An 18,724-nucleotide genomic window follows, 5' to 3' on the forward strand; every position below is an offset into this window, starting at 1 on the left:
CGGCTAAACCCCACCCCCACCTTCTCCGCCGTCTACAGGACATGGCAGAGCTGCCATCCTATGATAAGCCCCAATTTTGCTGGACGTTACCACTTCCGACTCTCCAAGCCGGTAGGGTGTCCCGGCCACTCACTCAGGCTTGCTGCCGACCAACGATGACTAGCAAGAGTGCCGATTACTTTCCGGTACAGCGCATTGCCCAAGCGTGCGTCGCGTGTCGGTATGTGGGCGGATGGACCTCGCTAAACCCTTCCCCACTCTGACTCCCCCCCCTTTCCTGGACTGGCCTGTCCTCCCACAGAAGCTGATCAACGAAGACGTAAGAAATGCCGTTGCACGGGTGACCGACCTGCATGCGCCCAGTGTTTGCGTCTAGGGACCGGTCAGTGGCTTCTTCCCCTTTTCTTGACCTCTTCGTGTTTTTGTTACACCCGGGATTATTGGTCTGACTATTTCCACCTGTGCTCATTCCCCCCTTTCAATCGCGTGATATAAGAATGCACGTCTGACAGCTGGGGGAACAAAAAGAATGTACATATATCGATGGAAACCCTTCGCAGCAAGCTACTGCTCTTCGCCGGACCAGCCTTGGCGAGCTTCGAACCTCATACGGCAATACGGCAGCGGGGAAAACGCAGGTACCGATCTGCCCATAGTGGGACCATTAGGTTATACGATGATTGACACGCACCAGACCGACCATGACGATTTGACCAACGAAGTCTTGAGAAGGGTGACGAACCTCGAGCACAAGATCGAGAACCTCGGGGCAGGTCTCCAACGGTGTGTTCTTCTTCAGCCTTGTGGTTCGTATCAACAAAGGATTTCTGGGATCACAAGCGGTTGACCATCTCTGAATCAGGATTGAGCAGAGCCTGGTAGCCTTGCTGAATGGCGACACTTCTCGCAGGATTGGCCTGCCCACGCAGAGCCAACCCGGAAGATCGACGACGGCGGTAGCAGTAATGGCGGACAGTGGTACGAGTTCCAATGCGCAGCGGTCTGAATCCTTCTTCGAGGATTTCGGCATCCCGGAAGGCGTCTTCACGACTGTCATCGACACTTATTTCCACCACTGTCATAACCAGCCTTATTCCTTCTTTCATGAAGACAACTTTCGCCAAGGCCTGCGAGACCAGATTATTCCGAAACATCTGGTCCTGAGCATCATGGCAATGACCATCAGATTCTGCTCTCATCCACACTTCGCGGCACGGGTCCATGAGGTCTCTGTAGATTATGCTAACAGGGCCTGGAAACTCATCGTGACCGATTGTTTCACGAATGGCAGGGTCGCCGAAGTCTCGACAGTACAGACGGTGGCTCTGCTGGGTCTGTTCGACTTTACAGGTAGGTCTCAGGAAACGGTCTCTGGCGGGGCGCAATGTCGAACAGATGCTGAGAGACTCTGTGCTATTTGCTGACGATTGTCCTTTTTCTATCACCGCCCTGTAGCCGGCAGATCACGCCATGATTCGGCCTGGGTGAAGGTCGGGCTGGCAGTAAGAATCGCGCAGGACTGCGGGCTGATGCTGGAGAATGCCACGCACCTACCCTTTGCGGAGCAAGAAGAACGACGCCGCGTTTTCTGGTCCGTCTACCTCTTGGATCGCCTGGTGTCGTGTGGTCGCGGACGACCGCCAGCCATTGTGGATGCGTCGTGTCACTTACAGCTTCCGTCCGATGAGTCAGTATGGAGACGCGAATTGTGGTCCAAGACTCAATCGTTAGACGAGATGGCAAACCGCACGTTGTCCGTAACGCAGCGGCAGGGCGCCTTTGCCCAAGTCATAGCCATCGCACAGATCCTGGGCCGGACGGCCCAGTACATGCTGCAGGATTCCAACATTCGAAGTTTGCATCCCCCGTGGGATCCGGGTTCGGATTTCGCCGCCATGGAATCAGACCTGCTGCACTTTGAGGCATACCTGGAGATCCAGGTCCCTCTCAAAGACATACTGGCTCCGCACATCTCTGCTGATGGAGTCGTGGATTCGCAATGCACCGGGCCCATCCTCTTTTCCCGCGCGCTCTTCCACCTCTGTTACTGTTTGCTCCACCACCCGTTCCTGCTGCGCCGACGTATCGATACGTGCCGTAACCAGGCCCCGATAAGCTTCATGGAACGATCATACGATCTAGGCTGGCACCACGCGCAACAGATCATGGCACTCGTTCGCGATGCACGTGAGTGCGGCTGCTCGTTTCACTCGTCGTCGAGCGGCTACGCTGTCACCGTGGCGGGCTCGATTATAGCATTACGCACCTGCGATCCCGACCCGCACGTCTTCGAAAAAACACAGACTCTGCTCGACGAGGTTATCTTGTACCTAGACACCGTTGGCCAGCATTGGAACAACGTCATCACCATGGTCAGTCCCGAGACGCTGTTTTCGAGTCCAAGGGGCAGGGAAAGGACAGGGGGGTGGGTTCAGTCTTTGCCGCGATCCTACGCTAACATCTCTCCATAGGCCGCGACCATTCGCAGGATGGTTTATAACGGATTTCTTGGCAGCAGCCTCCGAGACTTGACGCAACCGGTGACATTCACTGATGCGGAGGAGGAAACACTTTGGGCCGTTGTGGACTACAACACCATGTCCAACCAGTGCGAGACAGTCATGGATGGGCAGATGGCTGACGGAAGTGTCCTGCCCAGTTCGTGGGTAGACCTGTTTACAGCGGCCGATTATTCATTATTCCCACCATGAATACGATGAACCAAGATTGATAAAGTGGCGATCTCTGACACACTGGGCCGCACAGTGGAAGGCCCGGTCTCCCTGGTCTCCTTTCTTTGCAATGTAGAACACGCACGCCTTTTCATGAGTGACGAGAGAGGTGTCTTGCAAGCAGCTGTACAATGCTGAATAGGAGAAGCCTTCCGGAGATTGTGACTGAATGATTTAGTGCAAGACCCAACGCTCGTGGTGAACTTTTTAACAACGAACACGACTTGAAGTAGTTCGATTTGGATCAACAGACAAGGAGTCTATAATAGCTTGTGGCACTACAACTTAGCGTTTCCCGCTGAAGAGCCGAGAGCGTCGAGGGCCTCGTAGACTACACTGAAGTCCCGGTCAGCAAACTCCTTGGAAGCCGCCAAGGGCCTGTAGGTCTCCTCCACGCATCTTCCGACGCTGAGGGGGACGCCGGTGTGCTCAGCGGCCTTGACCGCCAGGGCGAGGTCCTTGTGTGCCAGCTTGGTCACAAAGCCGCCTCTGTAGCCGCGGTGGGCCGGAGGACTCAACTCTCCGACCTTTACCTCGGGGACTGGGTGATTAATCTGCAAAGTTGTCAGCAAGTGAGTCGACGCAGCATGGGAGATAGCGTCATGCTAATCACCTCGCTAGACCAGCAGCGACCAGTGGAAGTGTTGATTATGTCGGCGAGCACCTGAGGGTCAACTCCGAGCCTCTTGCCAAGAAGCATAGCCTCACTGCACGGCGTTAGCTTCCCGGTACTCTCTTGGCCGGAGCCTGACTGAACTTACCTTAGCCCAAGCATAGTGATCCCAAGCAAAAGGCTGCGAATGGTCAGCATCCAAGATTCTTCCTCCTCCAGGTCCAAGGAAGGGGCTTTATGGAACGTACTTGTTGGCAATCTTGGCTGCCAGCCCGGCTCCGAGATCGCCGCAGTGAGTGACCTTGCGAGCCATGGACTGCAGGACAGGGACCGAGCGGTCGAACGAGGCCTTGTCGCCACCAACCATGATGGCTAGGGTGCCGTTTTCCGCGCCAACCACACCTGCGGCGTTCACACCGTCAGCCACAAGGTCGCGACGACGCGGTGCGTCTTGGTACATGGAAATGACATGGTCTTACCTCCCGACACCGGGGCATCCAGCAGGTCGGCACCGGCGCTCCGGAGCTCCAGCGCAACCTCCTTGCTGACGCTCTGCTCGATGGTGGACTCGTCCATGCAAAGGGTCGCCGAGCGTTCGGTATCGCTGAGCGTCCTGAGGGCACTCAGGACGCTCTTGTCTCCTCCGACGTACACGTCGCGCCAGTGCTTGCCCGTGGGAACCATGCTGATGATTATCGAGGCGTGCTTGGCCACGTCGTGTGGCGCTGTGGCCACGTTTAGCCAAATTGTCCTCATTTTGAGCCAGGAGCAGCCATGAGTCATCATCACATACAGGAGCACTTCACGAGCGGGACCTCGGGGGTCTCTATGCTGTGGTGCTTGATGACGCTATCCACAGCGGCCTCGTTGACGTCGAAGAGGGCGTATGCTGTCTGGCCGCCATCTCGGGGGGGCGTATATCGGGTGACGAGGTTGTGCAGCTGCGAGAACGTGGCTCAGAAACGGTGCTCTGTCGGCGTGGGGGGAAGGGGGGATTGGGGGGGGAGGGGGGGTATGCGACGGCTTTACCATGTGGTTTCCCATAGCACCCAGGCCGATGAAGCCAATCGTGTTGGCCCTATCTGTCTGGCTCGCCATTGAAGACGTTTGCGAGAAGCTTCTTCGGATGGCTGGAGGCGAGCTGGAGGCTTGAGACCAAGTCACTGCTAGTGAGCTGCAGTACCGAGAGCCGTGGGAGCACTGCGCACGGTGGATGAAGTTGACGGCGTGCATTTTTAGACAACGGGCTGGCCGAAAAACACGGACGATGGTGTGCATGAATGGGAAGACTATTGCTGGTTTGTTACGATGCAGCATATGATATACGGTCCGCAGTGCACATCCGACAACCTGAAGCCGTCCGGCCGGTGCGGGGATGCTGCGGCGGGTCGGAGCTTTCTCCACGCCGGGCTGCGCTTGTGGGCCGCCAGTGGGCCCGGTCCGGTGCGGAGAACCGGGGCCGGCAGCGCCGGGGCGCCAATGGCGACCGGGGCAGTGCGGAGAAAATATGCCACCCCAACTCAGAGAGCCTGCGACAGCTCAATGTAGCTCGCAATTAGACGGGGGCCGGAAAACCGGACAAGCATGCGCTGCCCGTCCATCGCTCCGTCCATCACTCCATCGTATCCCCTCGCGGTCCGGTGTTTGGATCCTCGTTCGAAGTGAGATACAGATATTATGTACACACATACACACACACAAACACACATATATATTATTTTCGTTTGACCACGCTGGACCATCCCCAACCTCCGCCACTAGGCCACTCGCGGCATCCTCGTTGGCAGATACCAGCCATGCTTGCCACTATCGGAAGACTACGAGTCTGTACCTCCCGTGCCGAGTGCCGCCCCGTCTTGCGAGCATTGTTTTCGTCCTCTCCCAACATGTCCTACCAGGCCTCACAGGGGCTGGGCTCGCTGGCCTCGCAGCTGGGTGCAGCCAAATCCACCGGGATTGACTCGACGGCCGGATATCGCACGACGCACAAGCATGTCGCGAACCCTCCAGACACTCCAAACTTCCTCAACAACACCTTTGTGCGCTCTGCTGCGTCGCAATGGATCGATCTTAAGGATCCAGCGACAAACCAACAGGTCACCCGCGTACCAGAAAGCACCGACGAGGAATTGCAGCAGGCTGTCGACTCTGCTGAACAGGCCTTCCCCGCTTGGAAGGCAACGATCCTCTTGCATAAACAATAGATCATGGTCAGGCTGGCTTGCGTCGGTCGGAGAGAATATGGACCGCCTGGCGGCCTCGATAGTCCTGGAGCAGGGCAAGACGTTTGCCAATGCCAAGGGCGATGTCTTGCGCGGCCTCCAGGTTGTCGAGATTGCTTGTGGTATCACCACCCAGATTCCAGGGGAGGTCGCTGCTATCTGCCCTTTCAACTTCCCGGCCATGATTCCCCTCTGGTCCCTTCCCATTGCCACCATCACTGGAAACACAATGGTGCTCAAGCCGTCCGAGAAGACGCCCGGCGCCTCCATGATCATTGCCGAACTCTGCAGGAAAGCTGGCTTCCCTGACGGCGTCATTAACATCATTCATGGTGGCAAGCGCGCCGTCAACTTCATCATCGACAGTCCCACCATCAAGGCCATCTCCTTTGTCGGCTCCAACCAGGCGGACGAGTATATCTAGGAGATGGCTTCGGCCAAGGGCAAGAGGGTGCAGGCCAACCTCGGTGCCAAGAACCACGCAGTAATCCTACCTGACGCCGACAAGAACCTCGCACTCAATAGCATCGCCGGCGCAGCCTTTGGTGCTGCTGGACAACGCTGCATGGCTCTAAGTGCACTAGTGACTGTTTGCGGGACGGAGGAGTGGCTCGACGGTCTCGTGGATCGTGCCAAGAACCTCCAGATGAACGGCGGTTTCGAGCCGGGAGCAGACCTGGGGCCACTGGTGTCTCCAGAAAGCCAGAAGAGAGTAGAGGATCTCATTGCTAGTGCGGAGCAAGAGGGCGCGACAATCCTCCTTGACGGGAGGGGTCAGAGACCGTCCAAGTACCCCAATGGAAATTTCGTAAGTCGAGCCTTGTTTCTCCCGAAATTGCAGTGCCTCGTCTTGAGACATGTTGTACTGACACATGTGCTCTGCCAGGTTGGCCCGACAATCATCGCAAATGTCAAGCCGCACATGAAGTGTTACACCGAAGAGATTTTCGGCCCGATCCTCGTCTGTCTCGGCGCTGAAAACCTGGACGAAGCCATCAAGCTCATCAACGACAACCCATACGGCAATGGGGCGGCGGTTTTCACGCGGTCCGGGGGCGCAGCTGCAAAGTTCCAGAAGGGCCTCGAGGCCGGACAGCTTGGCATCAACGTGCCTATTCCCGTGCCCCTCCCCATGTTCTCGTTTGCTGATAACAAAAAGTCGATTGCAGGAACCAGCTCCCTCAACTTTTATGGAAAGGATGGTCTGAGATTCTACACACAGTAGAAGACTGTGACTTCTCTATGGAAGTCAGAGGATATTGACACGACACAGAGTCTGGTAAATATGCCCAAGGTAGAATAGATATACGACACGCGGCGTGCGAAGATCCGCGGAAGATTATTGACCATACAAGTCACTGTGGGTCGAGCACCTGGGCCCGGGGTCGTCGCTTGCTATTCTGCAAAGTAGGTATCTTGGCATTAGACAGAGTCCTCCGCACGCGCGGCCCTAATCCATAGCCTACCCATCCGGGCGGCCTCGTGGTAATTCTGCACGATCCGGACCTTCGGGGTCGTGCTAAAGACGTTCCACCGCCTGTCAAATAGGTTTTGCCGGGGCCTCCCGTTGACGGGTACGAAATCTTACTCCAAAATGCAACGTCTAGGCATCGATCCATGTCTAGCCAGGGGTCCATGCCGTACGATTACAGGGATGTGAATATTACAAGGAGCAAGAGCCAGCTAGGCAAGCGGGGGCGTGGCACAAAGTGCGCCTGCTTCTACGACGCCATCTCAGCGGTGGGCAGGTCACTTCGCGTTTACGTCGACACGATCAGAGGCCCATGTACTTATGCGACCGTTGGCATATTCTCAGCGAGCCGGAGGGGCACAGGGCGATCTTCCGTGGTGGAGCAAGGACATCCTGGCTGATGCATTGCTCACCTTCCAATTCGAGATGGAGTCGCACCTTGTAAACCCTGCCGATCAATGATCCATGGAAAGCTCGATACGAGGATTCCTGGTACAGGTTCTCTCGTGCACTTCCAAGCACAGGATAACACTTGGGTATAAAGTTGAGGGCGCCACGCGCAGAGGAACAGCCGGGGCATGTATTGCAGGCCTCATCGTTCTAGATCCGGCTTCTCTGCTTCTCATAATCGGAGCCTGCGCCAGGATGCTCCCTAGGATCGCCATCATCGCGGCGCTGCTTCCCTTGCTCTACGGCAGGGATGCGGTAGCGCAACAACAACCAGAACAAGAGCCCGGGGATAATGCGATGCGGTTTCCAAACCGGTACATCGTGGAATACAAGCCAGTAAGCTACGCATCACCTCAATTGGAGCGCTCTCTGGTTGCCATTCGCCGATTCCGATTCAGGATGAGTACTCACACGAATAACAGGGCTTCTTGCACGCCCGCAGCACGTCCCTCCTGTCGTCCCGCGAGGGAGTCAAGTTGCGCCGCGTCTTCGACAGCCCCGTCTTCTCGGGTGCCAGCGTTGACGTCGATGCTCTAGATGCTACCACCCTTGCAGCGTTGCCCGAGGTGGGCCGAGTGTGGGCCAACGTCGAGGTTCGGCTGCCCAAGACGCAGACGCAGCAGACGATACTTTCGAGCGACGACGCAGCGGCTGCAAAGTACTCGACGTTTATCACGACGGGCGTCGACAAGGTGCACGCGGCTGGGTTCTTCGGACAGGGTGTCAAGGTTGGAGTCGTGGACACCGGCGTCCAGTACACCCACCCTGCGGTGAGTGGTTGAGCCCGAGATCGACTGTGTGACCGCTTGCGCAAGACTGACTGTCGCAATGCAGCTTGGAGGCGGCATCGGACCCGGCTTCAAGGTAGCAGGTGGCTGGGACTTTGTGGGTAACGGCAGTAAGTCTCTGCCAAAATACCTTGACCAATTGTCCAGCCAAACAGGCGAGCAGACGAAGAACGGACCGGCTCACCAACGTGCTGATAGTGTGGCCGTACGAGGGTGACAAGCTGCCAGATGCCGATCCGATGGACCAGCAAGGGCACGGAACCCATGTAGCTGGCATTGTCGCCGGCCAGAGTGACAAGTTCGAGCCGCCCCCTGCCCTGCATGCTTCAAGACTAGAAGCATCGTGAGTACTGGCTAACGTGGATTGGTCCTCCGTCCAGCTGGTCGGGAGTGGCCCCAAACGCGACCCTGTACGCTTACAAGGTGATGGGCAAGCTGGTTAGTGGGAGACTACCCTATTTCCTGCTTTCAGCCGCATCACTGGCACTTGCTAATATCTGGTCTAATGCGTGACGTTCTCAGGACCTGTCCGATACGGAAACCCTAGTTGAGGCGTTCCTGCGAGCGTACGACGACGGTGTAAGTTTCGTTCTTGTTGTCGCATCGGCCACACGCTGACGAGACTGCCAGATGGACATCATCACCTCGAGCATCAGCCCGCCCTCGGGCTCCGGCGCCGGTTTCGAGACCAACTTGTGGGCCGAAGTGGCATCACGTATCGTGGCCAAGGGCGTGCTGGTCACCATAGCCGCAGGAAACAGGGGCGACGATGGGCTCTTGCTAACGGGCAGTGGCGCGTCGGGCACCGACGTGCTCGCCGTAGCCTCGATCAACGTCGACAACAGCGCGGCCACGCCCGTCGACCTCCGCTTCACCGTCAACGGCGTTACCAACACCACGACGGCCGGCTACATCCCCGCCACTGTGCCCCTGCCCTCCACCATCAAGGACTGGCCTGTCGCGGTGCTCAACTTCAACACTAGCGACCCGGCCGACGGCTGCTCTGCCTACCCGCCCGGCACGCCCAGCCTGGTCGGCAAAGTCCCGCTGGTCCGTCGCGGCACGTGCACTTTTGACACGAAAGTAGAACACCTCGAGGCCCTCGGCGCCAAGTACGTGCTCGTGTACAACAACGACAGCCCCTTGCTGTCACCGCTCCTGGAGAGCGCGACCAGCATGATGGGCCTCATCTCGTCCGCTGCCGGGAAGGCCATCATTGACGCTGTGCGCCAGAACGGGACCGTGCTGGCCGACTTCTCGCCCGATTCGAGCGCCGTCGTGGGCGTGCCCAACCCTCTCGGCGGCATGCCCAGCACTTTCACGTCCTGGGGTCCGCTGTACGACCTACGCATGAAGCCCGACATCGCCGCGCCCGGCGGCCTGGTCTTCAGCACGTACCTGACCGACATCTACACTGTGCTCAGCGGCACGTCGCAGGCCACGCCGTTTGTCGCCGGCGTGGCGGCCCTGTACATTGCCGCCAGGGGCCACGCCGGCGTGCGGACGCCCGGCTTCGCCCGCGACCTGGGCCGCCGCATCGTCTCGAGCGGCAAGGCCGTGCCGTGGTCCGACGGCACTATCACCGCCTTTGACTTCGCTGCCCCCGTGCCGCAGGTTGGGAATGGGCTGGTCGACGCCGCCAAGGTGGTGCTGTACGACACCTCCCTCGACTATGATCCGCTCAATCTCAACGACACGGCGCGTTTCCAGGCCGCCCACGAGGTCGTCGTTACCAACGCCGGGTCAAAGCCCGTGGCGTACACAATGACTGTGCAGCCCGCGGGTGGCTTCGAGGGCCTGCTCGGTTGGGATGAAAGCACACGCTCACCGCGCGTCAAGAAGTACGACGAGCTCGAACCACTATCCATGGAGGTGGACACAGAGCTGCCGTCTTCCTTCGTCGTGGCAGCCGGCGAGAGCAAGACAGTCTCGTAAGTCACAATACCGGCTCTTCCAACAAGCACCCTCAGGTCGTCCCAATCAGCTGTGTTTTTCCTCGCAGTCGGGGCTACCCACGGCATAAAGACGGTTCGCTAAGTGCCCAAATGTGCCACAGTGTCAAATTTCTGAACCCGACCGAAAAGGGCTGGAACGGGACTGCTTTGCCCTTTTACAGTGGCCAGGTTGTTATGTCGGGAGACAATGGAGAGCAACTGTCGATGCCATACTTTGGTGAGGGGACATTCATGGCATGGAACCACGACTCAACTTTGATACTGACACATGTGCGCAGGTCTCGCGGCCGACCTCCAAAAGGAAATGTCGCCCATCTTCAGGCCGGCTTTTCCTTACTCCAAGTCGGGCCTCTCATTCACCGACATCAAGACTAAGCCCTATTACTCGTTCAACCTATCCCGCCAGTCGCAGGACTTTCCCAAGATCTATACACAGATCAAATGGGGCACGAAGCAGATCCGCTGGGACGTAAGTCTCTCCCTCACTCCTGCGTTGCTTCCGTATAATGTGAATAACCGCTCATCGCGCTCACCCGTAGATCTTCGAGCCTGGATGGGTTGAAGACAAATGGACTTATCCACCGACAACATCAAGCGGCTACATCGGCCCAGCGACTGGCTTCACCCGGGCCACAGGCGGCTTCAATCCAGCCACCCAGAACGCCAGCGACACCTTTACCTTCCCTGCCCTCGACGTCGAGCACGGTGGGGGTGAGTACTGGTGGTTTGGCAAGCTGGGGAATGGCTCCCAGATTGCGCCGGGCAACTACACGTGAGTCGTCCCGCCACACTGCTCATGTTCTTCCGCCGTCCTCTTGGGACAATTCCGTGGCATAATCTAATGGTGGGAGTAGAATGCGCTTCGCGGCCCTTGTTCCCTTTGGCCCCCCCGAGGATTCGAGTTCATGGGACATTTTCTCCACGCCGCAGATCCGCGTGCTCCCGTGCCCAGGATGTCCGCAACTAGCTTGAACGGAGATACGCTTGGTCGGAATTCAACCATGAGGCCCATTCGACATTCTTGCACGCTGTTAAGTATGCCTGAAACTCGTGTCCCTGTTCCACGTTGCGATCGAGCCTTGGTTACGGCCATCGTTGCCGCGGCCAAATTCTCAAGATGCGCGCAGATGTCGAACGCGGCCTATGTGTCTTCACTGGCTATCTTGTTCGATTCGCTGAACTTGTTGAATGGATGGAGAACTGTATGAGGGTAGATGGTTGAGGCTGCGAGAGCGAGAAGTGAGATTTATACATAGACCGTACTCTTATTCAAATTCCCATGGGATTATATAAAGTTGGTTGCTCAACTTTGCGACTCTGCATGCCTGTTTAGACCATTCATTATCGGACTCGATCTTTGGTAATGAGTAGAGAAATTCAGCGCTCTCCGTGCTCCGCTAGTATGACACTCTCGTCACTATTACGGGCCGTATCCCTCTCGTAGATAGAGTACCACTTGCTCGAGGTCGAGTTGTGTTTCTTGCTCCTTTCGTTGTCAGCAGCATTGTTACACGAAGCGTGTTCATCTCCTGAGTCCCCTTTATGGCTGATTGCCTCCATCTCATATGTGTTGCTGCCGGAAAACTCTGGCGTGGCCACAATGGTGTGCGTCCTGGAAGGCCTACTGCGTTTGCTTCCAGCAGCAGCGCTTGACCCGCCACTCCGGTCCCTGCCATCCTCTGTTCTCTTGTGCGAGCTTCCCGTCTTGTTGTGGATTAGTCTGCGCAAGGCTGGGATGCATGCGGCGATGATTGTTGTCGCGAGCTCAATCTCTCCCCACATGACCGCGAGCACACCGTCGTACGAGGGGTCCTTTGTCGCGAGTCCGGGGACTTCCGAAGCACGCATAAAGGCCATGACTCCGCCCCTGAATGACGTGAGATGCCAAGATGTCAGCCCGTGTGTGCCCATCATGGAGGGCTCAAAGAGAAATGTTGACAAAAGAGAACATACAAACATCCAAGGCTCATGGCTATACCCACACCAAACTTTTCGACTGGCCGCATCTGTAGACTCCATATGATCTTCCATGGCATCATCGCGAGCAGAAAGTCCATGATTCCAGAGTACACTACGCCGAAGCGGCAGACGTCAGTAATGATTAAACCAGGCGACGAAGGAAGTCACGACCACGACAAGACGGCATGAAACTGACCTCCTTGGAAGATGCCAAGATTGACAGTGGGCGCTTTGTTGATACAGGTTCCGGGAAGGAAGTCGATTACCACCTTGGCCAATGGCTTGCACTGGATCCAGGGCAACGTCGCCACTGGCGCTGCAAACACAACCAGAGTGACGATGATTGCCCAGATGACCCAGTTAATCCACTTCCATAGACTGTTTGCAAGGTTGAGGAGCGTGAGCGCGAAGGAGATCTTCGCGACGGTGGTGCCAACAGTTAGGATTGTGATGTTGCTCAGGCCGTACGTGGCAGCTAGATTCAGGTTTGAAAAGGGCACTGTTCGGAAAGCGTTAGCATACTCAAGGATCTTGCAAACACCGAGATTGTACGGCAATACTCACCATCCAGGCCATGCTTGCCAAAGCCCTTGGATATTTGAAATTCTAATGTGACTGAGAAAGCAATTTGGCAAACCTATAAAAGATGTTGCAAATCAGCATCATTGTTATCGATTGGACTACTGCAGTGCAGTCTCCCGGCGCTGATGTATAGGGGAAGGGGGGCGGGTGGGATACTCACGTGGGCGAAAGTTAGGCAGAGGTCATCCGCTTGCAACTTGCTATACTTCCATCGTAGCCATAGCCGAAGACCAAGGGCAACGGTACTGACACTCAAGAGCGCGAAGGTAACGCCCTCAATCAGAGGAGCCCGTGTCTCTTCTGGCTTGCTGATCCAGTCGAGAGCGCCTGCCATGTTTGACGTCGTTGAAATGCAGCAGCATTTTCGGAACAATGAGAAGTGCTGGGGGGACTTCGAAGACAAACAGTGGGGAATGAAGCCTTTAAACACAATCCCAGCGAAGCACAATAAAGGCCAGCCAGGCATGCGATCGCGGGTCGGGAAGAAAGGGTTGCTCCGCACAAAAGACTAGGAGCATTTTGGAACTGGGGCATTGCAGATCGCCCGCTTGTCAGTAATGGTGATATCGGATCTACTAAGGGGGGAGGACCCAGTGTGTGTGAGCAGCGGTCCGCTAGCCAGCATGTTTGCCAGTGTGGGGAGACCTGTCGCTCACATTTAGCCCGCAAGTAGGTAGCGGATCTACGCAGTTAGGTATTCCTCACAGCTACCGAGTGAGGTGATCACCCTCTGAGCGATGGCGCACTGCTTGGCAGAAGCCTGTGTCTTGAGGGTTCGCATATGCTGGCGCCGACTTCTCTCACTCTGCCAGGATCCCTGGAGACCTATATTTAAGGTGCCTTGCTCTGACCTGTACCTAGATCAATCCCTAGAGATGGACTTCTCAGCATGCAGAAACAGTAGTGCGCCACAGAGCCTAGATAATGGTGTGTGCCGCCAGTTGGGCTCGCGTGGTCACACGATTTAGTTACCTGACGCTAGGGGGATTGGCACCCTAGTGTCCGCGCTTTGACGCTCCGTGGTCGGTCTTTTTCAAAGTTCGAGTCGTGCTAGTGGGACAAGACGCTCCATCAATGGCCGTTTCACAGGAACAATTGGTTGCGCCCAAGCATGCGACTAAACTCTTCGCGGAGATGTGTTTTTTTGTAGACTGCAAGCATGCCCCTCCCGCCTCGGGAAGACGCTGTCGAGCCGAGATCTAGGGTTCTGTGATGGTGTAGTGTTTGAGAGATGGCGAACCATACATGCGTCTCGTTACACCACATCTCGTTGATGTGTGACATGTTTGCACTGCTTGTTGGTTGGATCGCTCCAGAAACCCTGCGCACAACCTTTGCCGCCAAGCTTCAACCACGTGCGTGGGTGACGAGATAGGCATAGGATACAGAGCGAACTGGAAGAATGCCAAGTTATGGCCGCCACGTTCATGCAAAGCCACGGTTATTGGCATACCTGGCGTAGGCTTGTCAAAGGGGCCTTTCTGGTGTTATTCATCCCCTTCTACGACTGGCCCATTGTGTAGCTGGAGGGCCTCGCGAGTACGGTGGCCCTGACGTAACAGCACCTTCTTGGTATGATGGCGAAGCGTGGTGTTAGTTTTTGAACCCCTGAAAGAGATCTTGGAGCTTGTGTTCGTAGCGTATCGGGGTAGTAGAGCGCTTTGACATCTGCCCCATGTGCCAGGACCCTATTCGTGACTTGATCAGACGGCGCCGTGCTAGTGGAGATCTAAGCGCGTGCGACAGATCCGGAGCAATGGCTAGCCGGCTTCGCCGTCTCACCGCAACTGGGGGCGAAAATGTAATGAACCCGACGCAGGCCCACGTGGGCCACATCTTTAGCTTCGAGATCTGTCTGCTGCCGGGCATGACTCGATAGTAACTGTACTGGAAAAGTACCGTCGCGGCTACACAGACCGATTCTATTTGAATTACAAAGCAGCGCACGCATCCAACCTTTTCTTTATCTGCGCGGACAACATGACCTTTGTCACTGATTATTGTTTGCATATCATTGCCGTAAGCCACCAATGTCAAGTCCCAGAATATGATATAGCACTTTGTTGTACTGAGGTTCAATCCGCGAGTAATGTTGAGCTGACACTCGCGTTGTAGATGAAAACACCAAGCATACGGGTTGATCGACATTTCTATATACTTTCAACCGCTTCATCAGTGGGTTTATTCAACTGGTAGCTCCCAACTGGTCTTCCAAGGTGTCGTAGGCATTAGACAGGATGTCGACCATGCTTTGCAACTGATCCGGGGTGATTGTTAGTGGTGGCGTAAGTAGGATATGATCACCAACGATCCCGTCAACGGTACCCTGCCCAGGATAGATGTCAAGGCCGAGATCAAAGCATTCTTGCTGCAACCTGCCGCTGAATCCAACAGAAAGATCCAGAGGTTTCTTGGTGGCCTTGTCTTCCACGAATTCCACGGCCCAGAATAGGCCACGTCCTCTCACATCTCCTACGTACTTTTTCTCGCCCAGGCGATCCCGCAGGAGCGCCCCTAGAATCATGCCTTTCTCGGCGCATGCCTCCACCAAGCCCAAGCTTTTGACAACTTGCTGTGTAGCCAGAGCCGCAGCACAGCTGACGGGGTGTGCCTGATAGGTATGACCATGGTTGTAGGCTGCGCTGCCTTGCCTCAGCGCGTGCACTACTTTGTCGTGGATGTATATCCCGGCGATTGGTGCATACCCTCCACCCAGGCCCTTTCCAACCGTGACGATATCCGGTACCACGTCTCCCTCGTGCTCAAACGCGAAGTATGATCCTGTCCGGCCTGAGCCACACATGACTTCATCCAGGATCAACAGGATCCCATACTCGTCGCAGAGCTTCCTGACCCGTTCGAAGTAGCCTTTCGGGGCAGTGACGCAACCGCCTGTAGCACCTCCTACGGTCTCTGCAATGAACGCGATGACTGAGCGGGGACCGATCCGCCGGAACTCTTCGTCCAGTTCTTTGATGAGTCGCTCCACAAACTGCTCTTCCGTTTCTGTGGCGAGTTGGCCCCGGTATGAGTTTGCTGGGTCAACGAAACTCACTCCTCCCAGCAGCAAGGAATCCTCATAGGGCACTCGGCGGGCTCGATTGGAGCTGACACTCATGGCACCTACGGTGTTTCCATGGTAGGCCTGCCGCCTGGCTACCCATTTTGTCCTGTGCGTCTCACCTCTCTCATAGTGAAACTGTCGAGCGAGCTTCATCGCCGAGTCCATGGCCTCACTGCCGGACCCAACAAAGTAAGCCTTGCTCAACCCGAACGGACGTGTGCCGAGAATGAGGTCCGCCAGGTCTTCAGCACTGTCCGTCGTATACTTTGCGGTGTGGACGTATGAGACCTTGGCGACCTGCTCGACAATTGCAGCCTGCACCGCTGGATGGCCATGTCCCAGAATGGCCACAGCTGCTCCAGCGCACCCATCGAGAACTCTCCGTCCGTTCCAAAGGTTGAGATATATTCCGGATCCCGACTGGACACTGACTGGACGGCTTCGTAGTGAACGGTGCATGAGAGATGGCTCCGGCGGGCCCGTGGTTTCTACCGCAAGCCCTACGGCTGCTGCGGCCTTCGTGGTTATTGTACTTGTCGTAGTTGATGACATGGTGGATTGATGCGATGTTGATCTTCGAGGACGCTAATCAGATTGATGTCAGGATGATTACCCGATGGCGGCAGAAAGGCCTGGGGTCAGCGGTTATTCTTGAAGAGAATCCGTGACCTATCACTGGCTCCCGACATTTTATACGCTTTTCTCATCATACCAGAGCACTGCTGCCTCGGGAACATATTAGCGACTCGGTGGGGGATGCCGTAGGCACGATCGGGAAAGACAATGCCGAAGTAGATCGGGAATAGGCGGGAGTGGGTTGGTGGGGCCTAGGACCCGGGCAAGCGAACAGTGGTGCGGTTCCGTTATCACACACCTCACTGATGGCCATCTCGGTTTGGGTAAGCCGGAGAGCGAAGGTTCGTCCGTAGTTCATCATCGCGCCTTTAAGAACCCCGTACGCCGCAATAATTCAAGCTAGCTATCTACGTGCACACCCTATTGATCATATAAAGCCGCATCATCAACTTCGTCTTCGTACCAATTACAATCATCCGCTGGACCTCCAAACGATCAGAGTACTCTCTTTCGGCCCTCAAGGATACCTGACTATGTCCACAATGCTGCCACCGCGAAGCCTCGAGATACCCTCTACCGCCACGACAAAGCTCAAAGTTCCAGGCTTGGGTGTTATCTCAGGGCTATCTTACAATGACGGCGAGTGCATCCAATACCTAGGCATTCCGTACGCCAGGATTCCAGGCCGGTTTCGACGGTCAGTGCCTTCGAAGAAGCCGTGGCCCAGTAATGCGTGGGATGGCACAAAGCTTGGGTAAGTGGCTGAGAGTCCCCTGGCAAACTCTCATCGCAGTCGCCGTTGGAAACGGACAGCGTCATCGTCGCTAGACGAGCCGCCATGCAAAAGAATTCCCATAGTAACCAAGACGCGCAGGCCGTACTGCCCACAGCCACCACGAGACTTCTATCCCGTGCCAGATCCTCCGGAGCGTACCTGGTTGAACACCCCGCAGTTTGGCGAGCTGGACTGCCTGAACCTGAACATCTCCGTGCCTAGACACGATACGTCAAAGGGGCCGCTCCCTGTGATGGTCTTCTTCCACGGCGGCGCGTTCACTTATTCTACTGGGGCGTCCCCCATCTATGACGGCCGCCTCATGGCCACCTCTTCAGCATTGGACAACGACATTCCGACTATCATCATTACTCTAAACTATCGGATCGGAGTCTACGGGTTTTTGGGTGGCACGGACCTCCAGAAGTATGCGGCTGCCCAAAGCGACAGCGGCTGCGGAAACTACGGTCTCTGGGACCAGGTGATTGCCTTGCGCTGGGTCCAGGAGCACATCCGTGCCTTTGGAGGCGACCCCGGGCGCGTGTGCATCTTCGGTCAGAGTGCGGGCGCCCTCAGCGTCGCCTGTCACCTCGCCCGTGGCGAGCCTCTCTTTGAGAGCGCGTCCATCATGTCCGGAAGGTTGGGCCTCTGCGGTGTGCTAACTCCGGAGGAGTACCAGATCGTCTTCGAGAAGATGCTCGTGGAGTGCGGAGTCTCCCTTGATAAGGATCCAATAGAGCGTGTCGAGGCTCTTGCAGCAGTTCCAGAAGCACAGCTTACCAAGGCCATGGTCCCAGTGTTTGGCATTCCAGTCATCACGATGGCTCTTTGCGATGATGGCGTACTGCTGCCCTCGGAGTTTCTGAGGGCCAATTACAAGTCGTTCCACGTTCCAAAATTTGTCAAGAGAGTCATGATTGGTGATGCGGTCAACGAGTGCATCATCTGGAACAAGTCCTGGAACCACCTGTCGGCCAGTCAGGTCCTTGCGTCCATGGAAGCCATCATGGGCGATGGAGCCAAAGTCGTCGCTGAGATGTACGGCATCAAGAAAGATGCGCCGCACGAGGCTTTATTCTCAAACATGGAGCGCATGACGACAGATGGGCTCTACAGAATATCCAACTACTTCACCGAGCTCGCCATTAAGGATTGCTACGCGTACCATTTCAACGTTCCCTCTCCATATGACAACGCTTGGAAAGGCCTTGCCCATCACAGCTTCGATAACGTCTTGATATTCGAGGTGCTGGAGCACACCTTGCCGGACGAACAGCAGGAGATCAGCAAGCAGATGAGATCGGCGTGGATCAAGTTTGCTAACGGAATCGATCCGTGGGAGCGTTTCGATGCCCAAGGCCGGATGTGCGTCTTCGGACCGCAGAATGTGCGAATGCAAAGCAAGGAAGAGTATGACGCCAAGGCGTACGGGAACTGGGAGCGTTTGGATAGAGAAGGCCTGATCATGCCACTGACGGAACTATCGGACGAGCTGTGCCTGCAGAGACGTGCGCTTCTAGCTACTAAGTCTTGAAAG

The 18,724-nt window shown here is 56.2% G+C and overlaps 8 protein-coding genes across 8 annotated transcripts; 5 read left to right on the forward strand and 3 right to left on the reverse strand.

Annotated features, from left to right (window-relative positions):
- Positions 1-965: 965 nt before the first annotated feature.
- B0I36DRAFT_366299 (fungal-specific transcription factor domain-containing protein) lies at positions 966-2,711 on the forward strand (the record flags this gene model as incomplete). The annotated part of the gene is made up of 3 exons (XM_046159272.1): positions 966-1,350; positions 1,456-2,372; positions 2,472-2,711. 3 exons carry the CDS (start codon positions 966-968, stop codon positions 2,709-2,711), a joined length of 1,542 nt encoding a protein of 513 aa, XP_046007896.1.
- A 299-nt stretch (positions 2,712-3,010) lies between these two features.
- B0I36DRAFT_366300 (3-hydroxyisobutyrate dehydrogenase) lies at positions 3,011-4,443 on the reverse strand (the record flags this gene model as incomplete). Its single annotated transcript, XM_046159273.1, has 7 exons — positions 3,011-3,286; positions 3,346-3,439; positions 3,494-3,526; positions 3,594-3,747; positions 3,825-4,070; positions 4,139-4,286; positions 4,375-4,443. 7 exons carry the CDS (start codon positions 4,441-4,443, stop codon positions 3,011-3,013), a joined length of 1,020 nt encoding a protein of 339 aa, XP_046007897.1.
- Positions 4,444-5,231: 788 nt separating this feature from the next.
- B0I36DRAFT_366301 (uncharacterized protein) lies at positions 5,232-5,549 on the forward strand (the record flags this gene model as incomplete). The annotated part of the gene is made up of 1 exon (XM_046159274.1): positions 5,232-5,549. One exon carries the CDS (start codon positions 5,232-5,234, stop codon positions 5,547-5,549), a length of 318 nt encoding a protein of 105 aa, XP_046007898.1.
- Positions 5,550-5,586: 37 nt separating this feature from the next.
- Positions 5,587-6,792, forward strand: B0I36DRAFT_366302 (Aldehyde/histidinol dehydrogenase; the record flags this gene model as incomplete). The annotated part of the gene is made up of 3 exons (XM_046159275.1): positions 5,587-5,958; positions 5,992-6,375; positions 6,454-6,792. 3 exons carry the CDS (start codon positions 5,587-5,589, stop codon positions 6,790-6,792), a joined length of 1,095 nt encoding a protein of 364 aa, XP_046007899.1.
- Positions 6,793-7,631: 839 nt separating this feature from the next.
- On the forward strand, positions 7,632-11,615 carry B0I36DRAFT_273884 (peptidase S8/S53 domain-containing protein). The gene is made up of 11 exons (XM_046151335.1): positions 7,632-7,824; positions 7,911-8,258; positions 8,323-8,386; positions 8,475-8,574; positions 8,657-8,714; positions 8,799-8,855; positions 8,907-10,207; positions 10,333-10,448; positions 10,510-10,700; positions 10,771-11,003; positions 11,086-11,615. The coding sequence occupies exons 1-11, from the start codon at positions 7,684-7,686 to the stop codon at positions 11,201-11,203; spliced, it is 2,727 nt and encodes a 908-aa protein (XP_046007900.1). The 5' UTR covers positions 7,632-7,683; the 3' UTR covers positions 11,204-11,615.
- Positions 11,609-13,106, reverse strand: B0I36DRAFT_366304 (uncharacterized protein; the record flags this gene model as incomplete). The annotated part of the gene is made up of 5 exons (XM_046159276.1): positions 11,609-12,098; positions 12,185-12,302; positions 12,387-12,689; positions 12,755-12,827; positions 12,933-13,106. 5 exons carry the CDS (start codon positions 13,104-13,106, stop codon positions 11,609-11,611), a joined length of 1,158 nt encoding a protein of 385 aa, XP_046007901.1.
- Positions 13,107-14,957: 1,851 nt separating this feature from the next.
- B0I36DRAFT_249690 (pyridoxal phosphate-dependent transferase) lies at positions 14,958-16,388 on the reverse strand (the record flags this gene model as incomplete). The annotated part of the gene is made up of 1 exon (XM_046150492.1): positions 14,958-16,388. One exon carries the CDS (start codon positions 16,386-16,388, stop codon positions 14,958-14,960), a length of 1,431 nt encoding a protein of 476 aa, XP_046007902.1.
- Positions 16,389-16,954: 566 nt separating this feature from the next.
- Positions 16,955-18,721, forward strand: B0I36DRAFT_376399 (Alpha/Beta hydrolase protein; the record flags this gene model as incomplete). The annotated part of the gene is made up of 2 exons (XM_046160448.1): positions 16,955-17,166; positions 17,287-18,721. 2 exons carry the CDS (start codon positions 16,955-16,957, stop codon positions 18,719-18,721), a joined length of 1,647 nt encoding a protein of 548 aa, XP_046007903.1.
- Positions 18,722-18,724: the final 3 nt, after the last annotated feature.

The sequence above is a fragment of the Microdochium trichocladiopsis genome (assembly GCF_020744255.1).
Source record: "Microdochium trichocladiopsis strain MPI-CAGE-CH-0230 chromosome Unknown B0I36scaffold_9, whole genome shotgun sequence".
Taxonomy (NCBI): Eukaryota; Fungi; Ascomycota; class Sordariomycetes; order Xylariales; family Microdochiaceae; genus Microdochium; species Microdochium trichocladiopsis.

Bases quoted from the DNA above. Each gene is read 5' to 3' on its own strand.
- B0I36DRAFT_273884 (XM_046151335.1), top strand. From the start codon at position 7,684: ATGCTCCCTAGGATCGCCATCATCGCGGCGCTGCTTCCCTTGCTCTAC. The intron at 8,575-8,656 runs GTTCGAGCCGCC...TCCTCCGTCCAG, and splicing joins GTCGCCGGCCAGAGTGACAA to CTGGTCGGGAGTGGCCCCAA. The intron at 11,004-11,085 runs GTGAGTCGTCCC...TGGTGGGAGTAG, and splicing joins ATTGCGCCGGGCAACTACAC to AATGCGCTTCGCGGCCCTTG.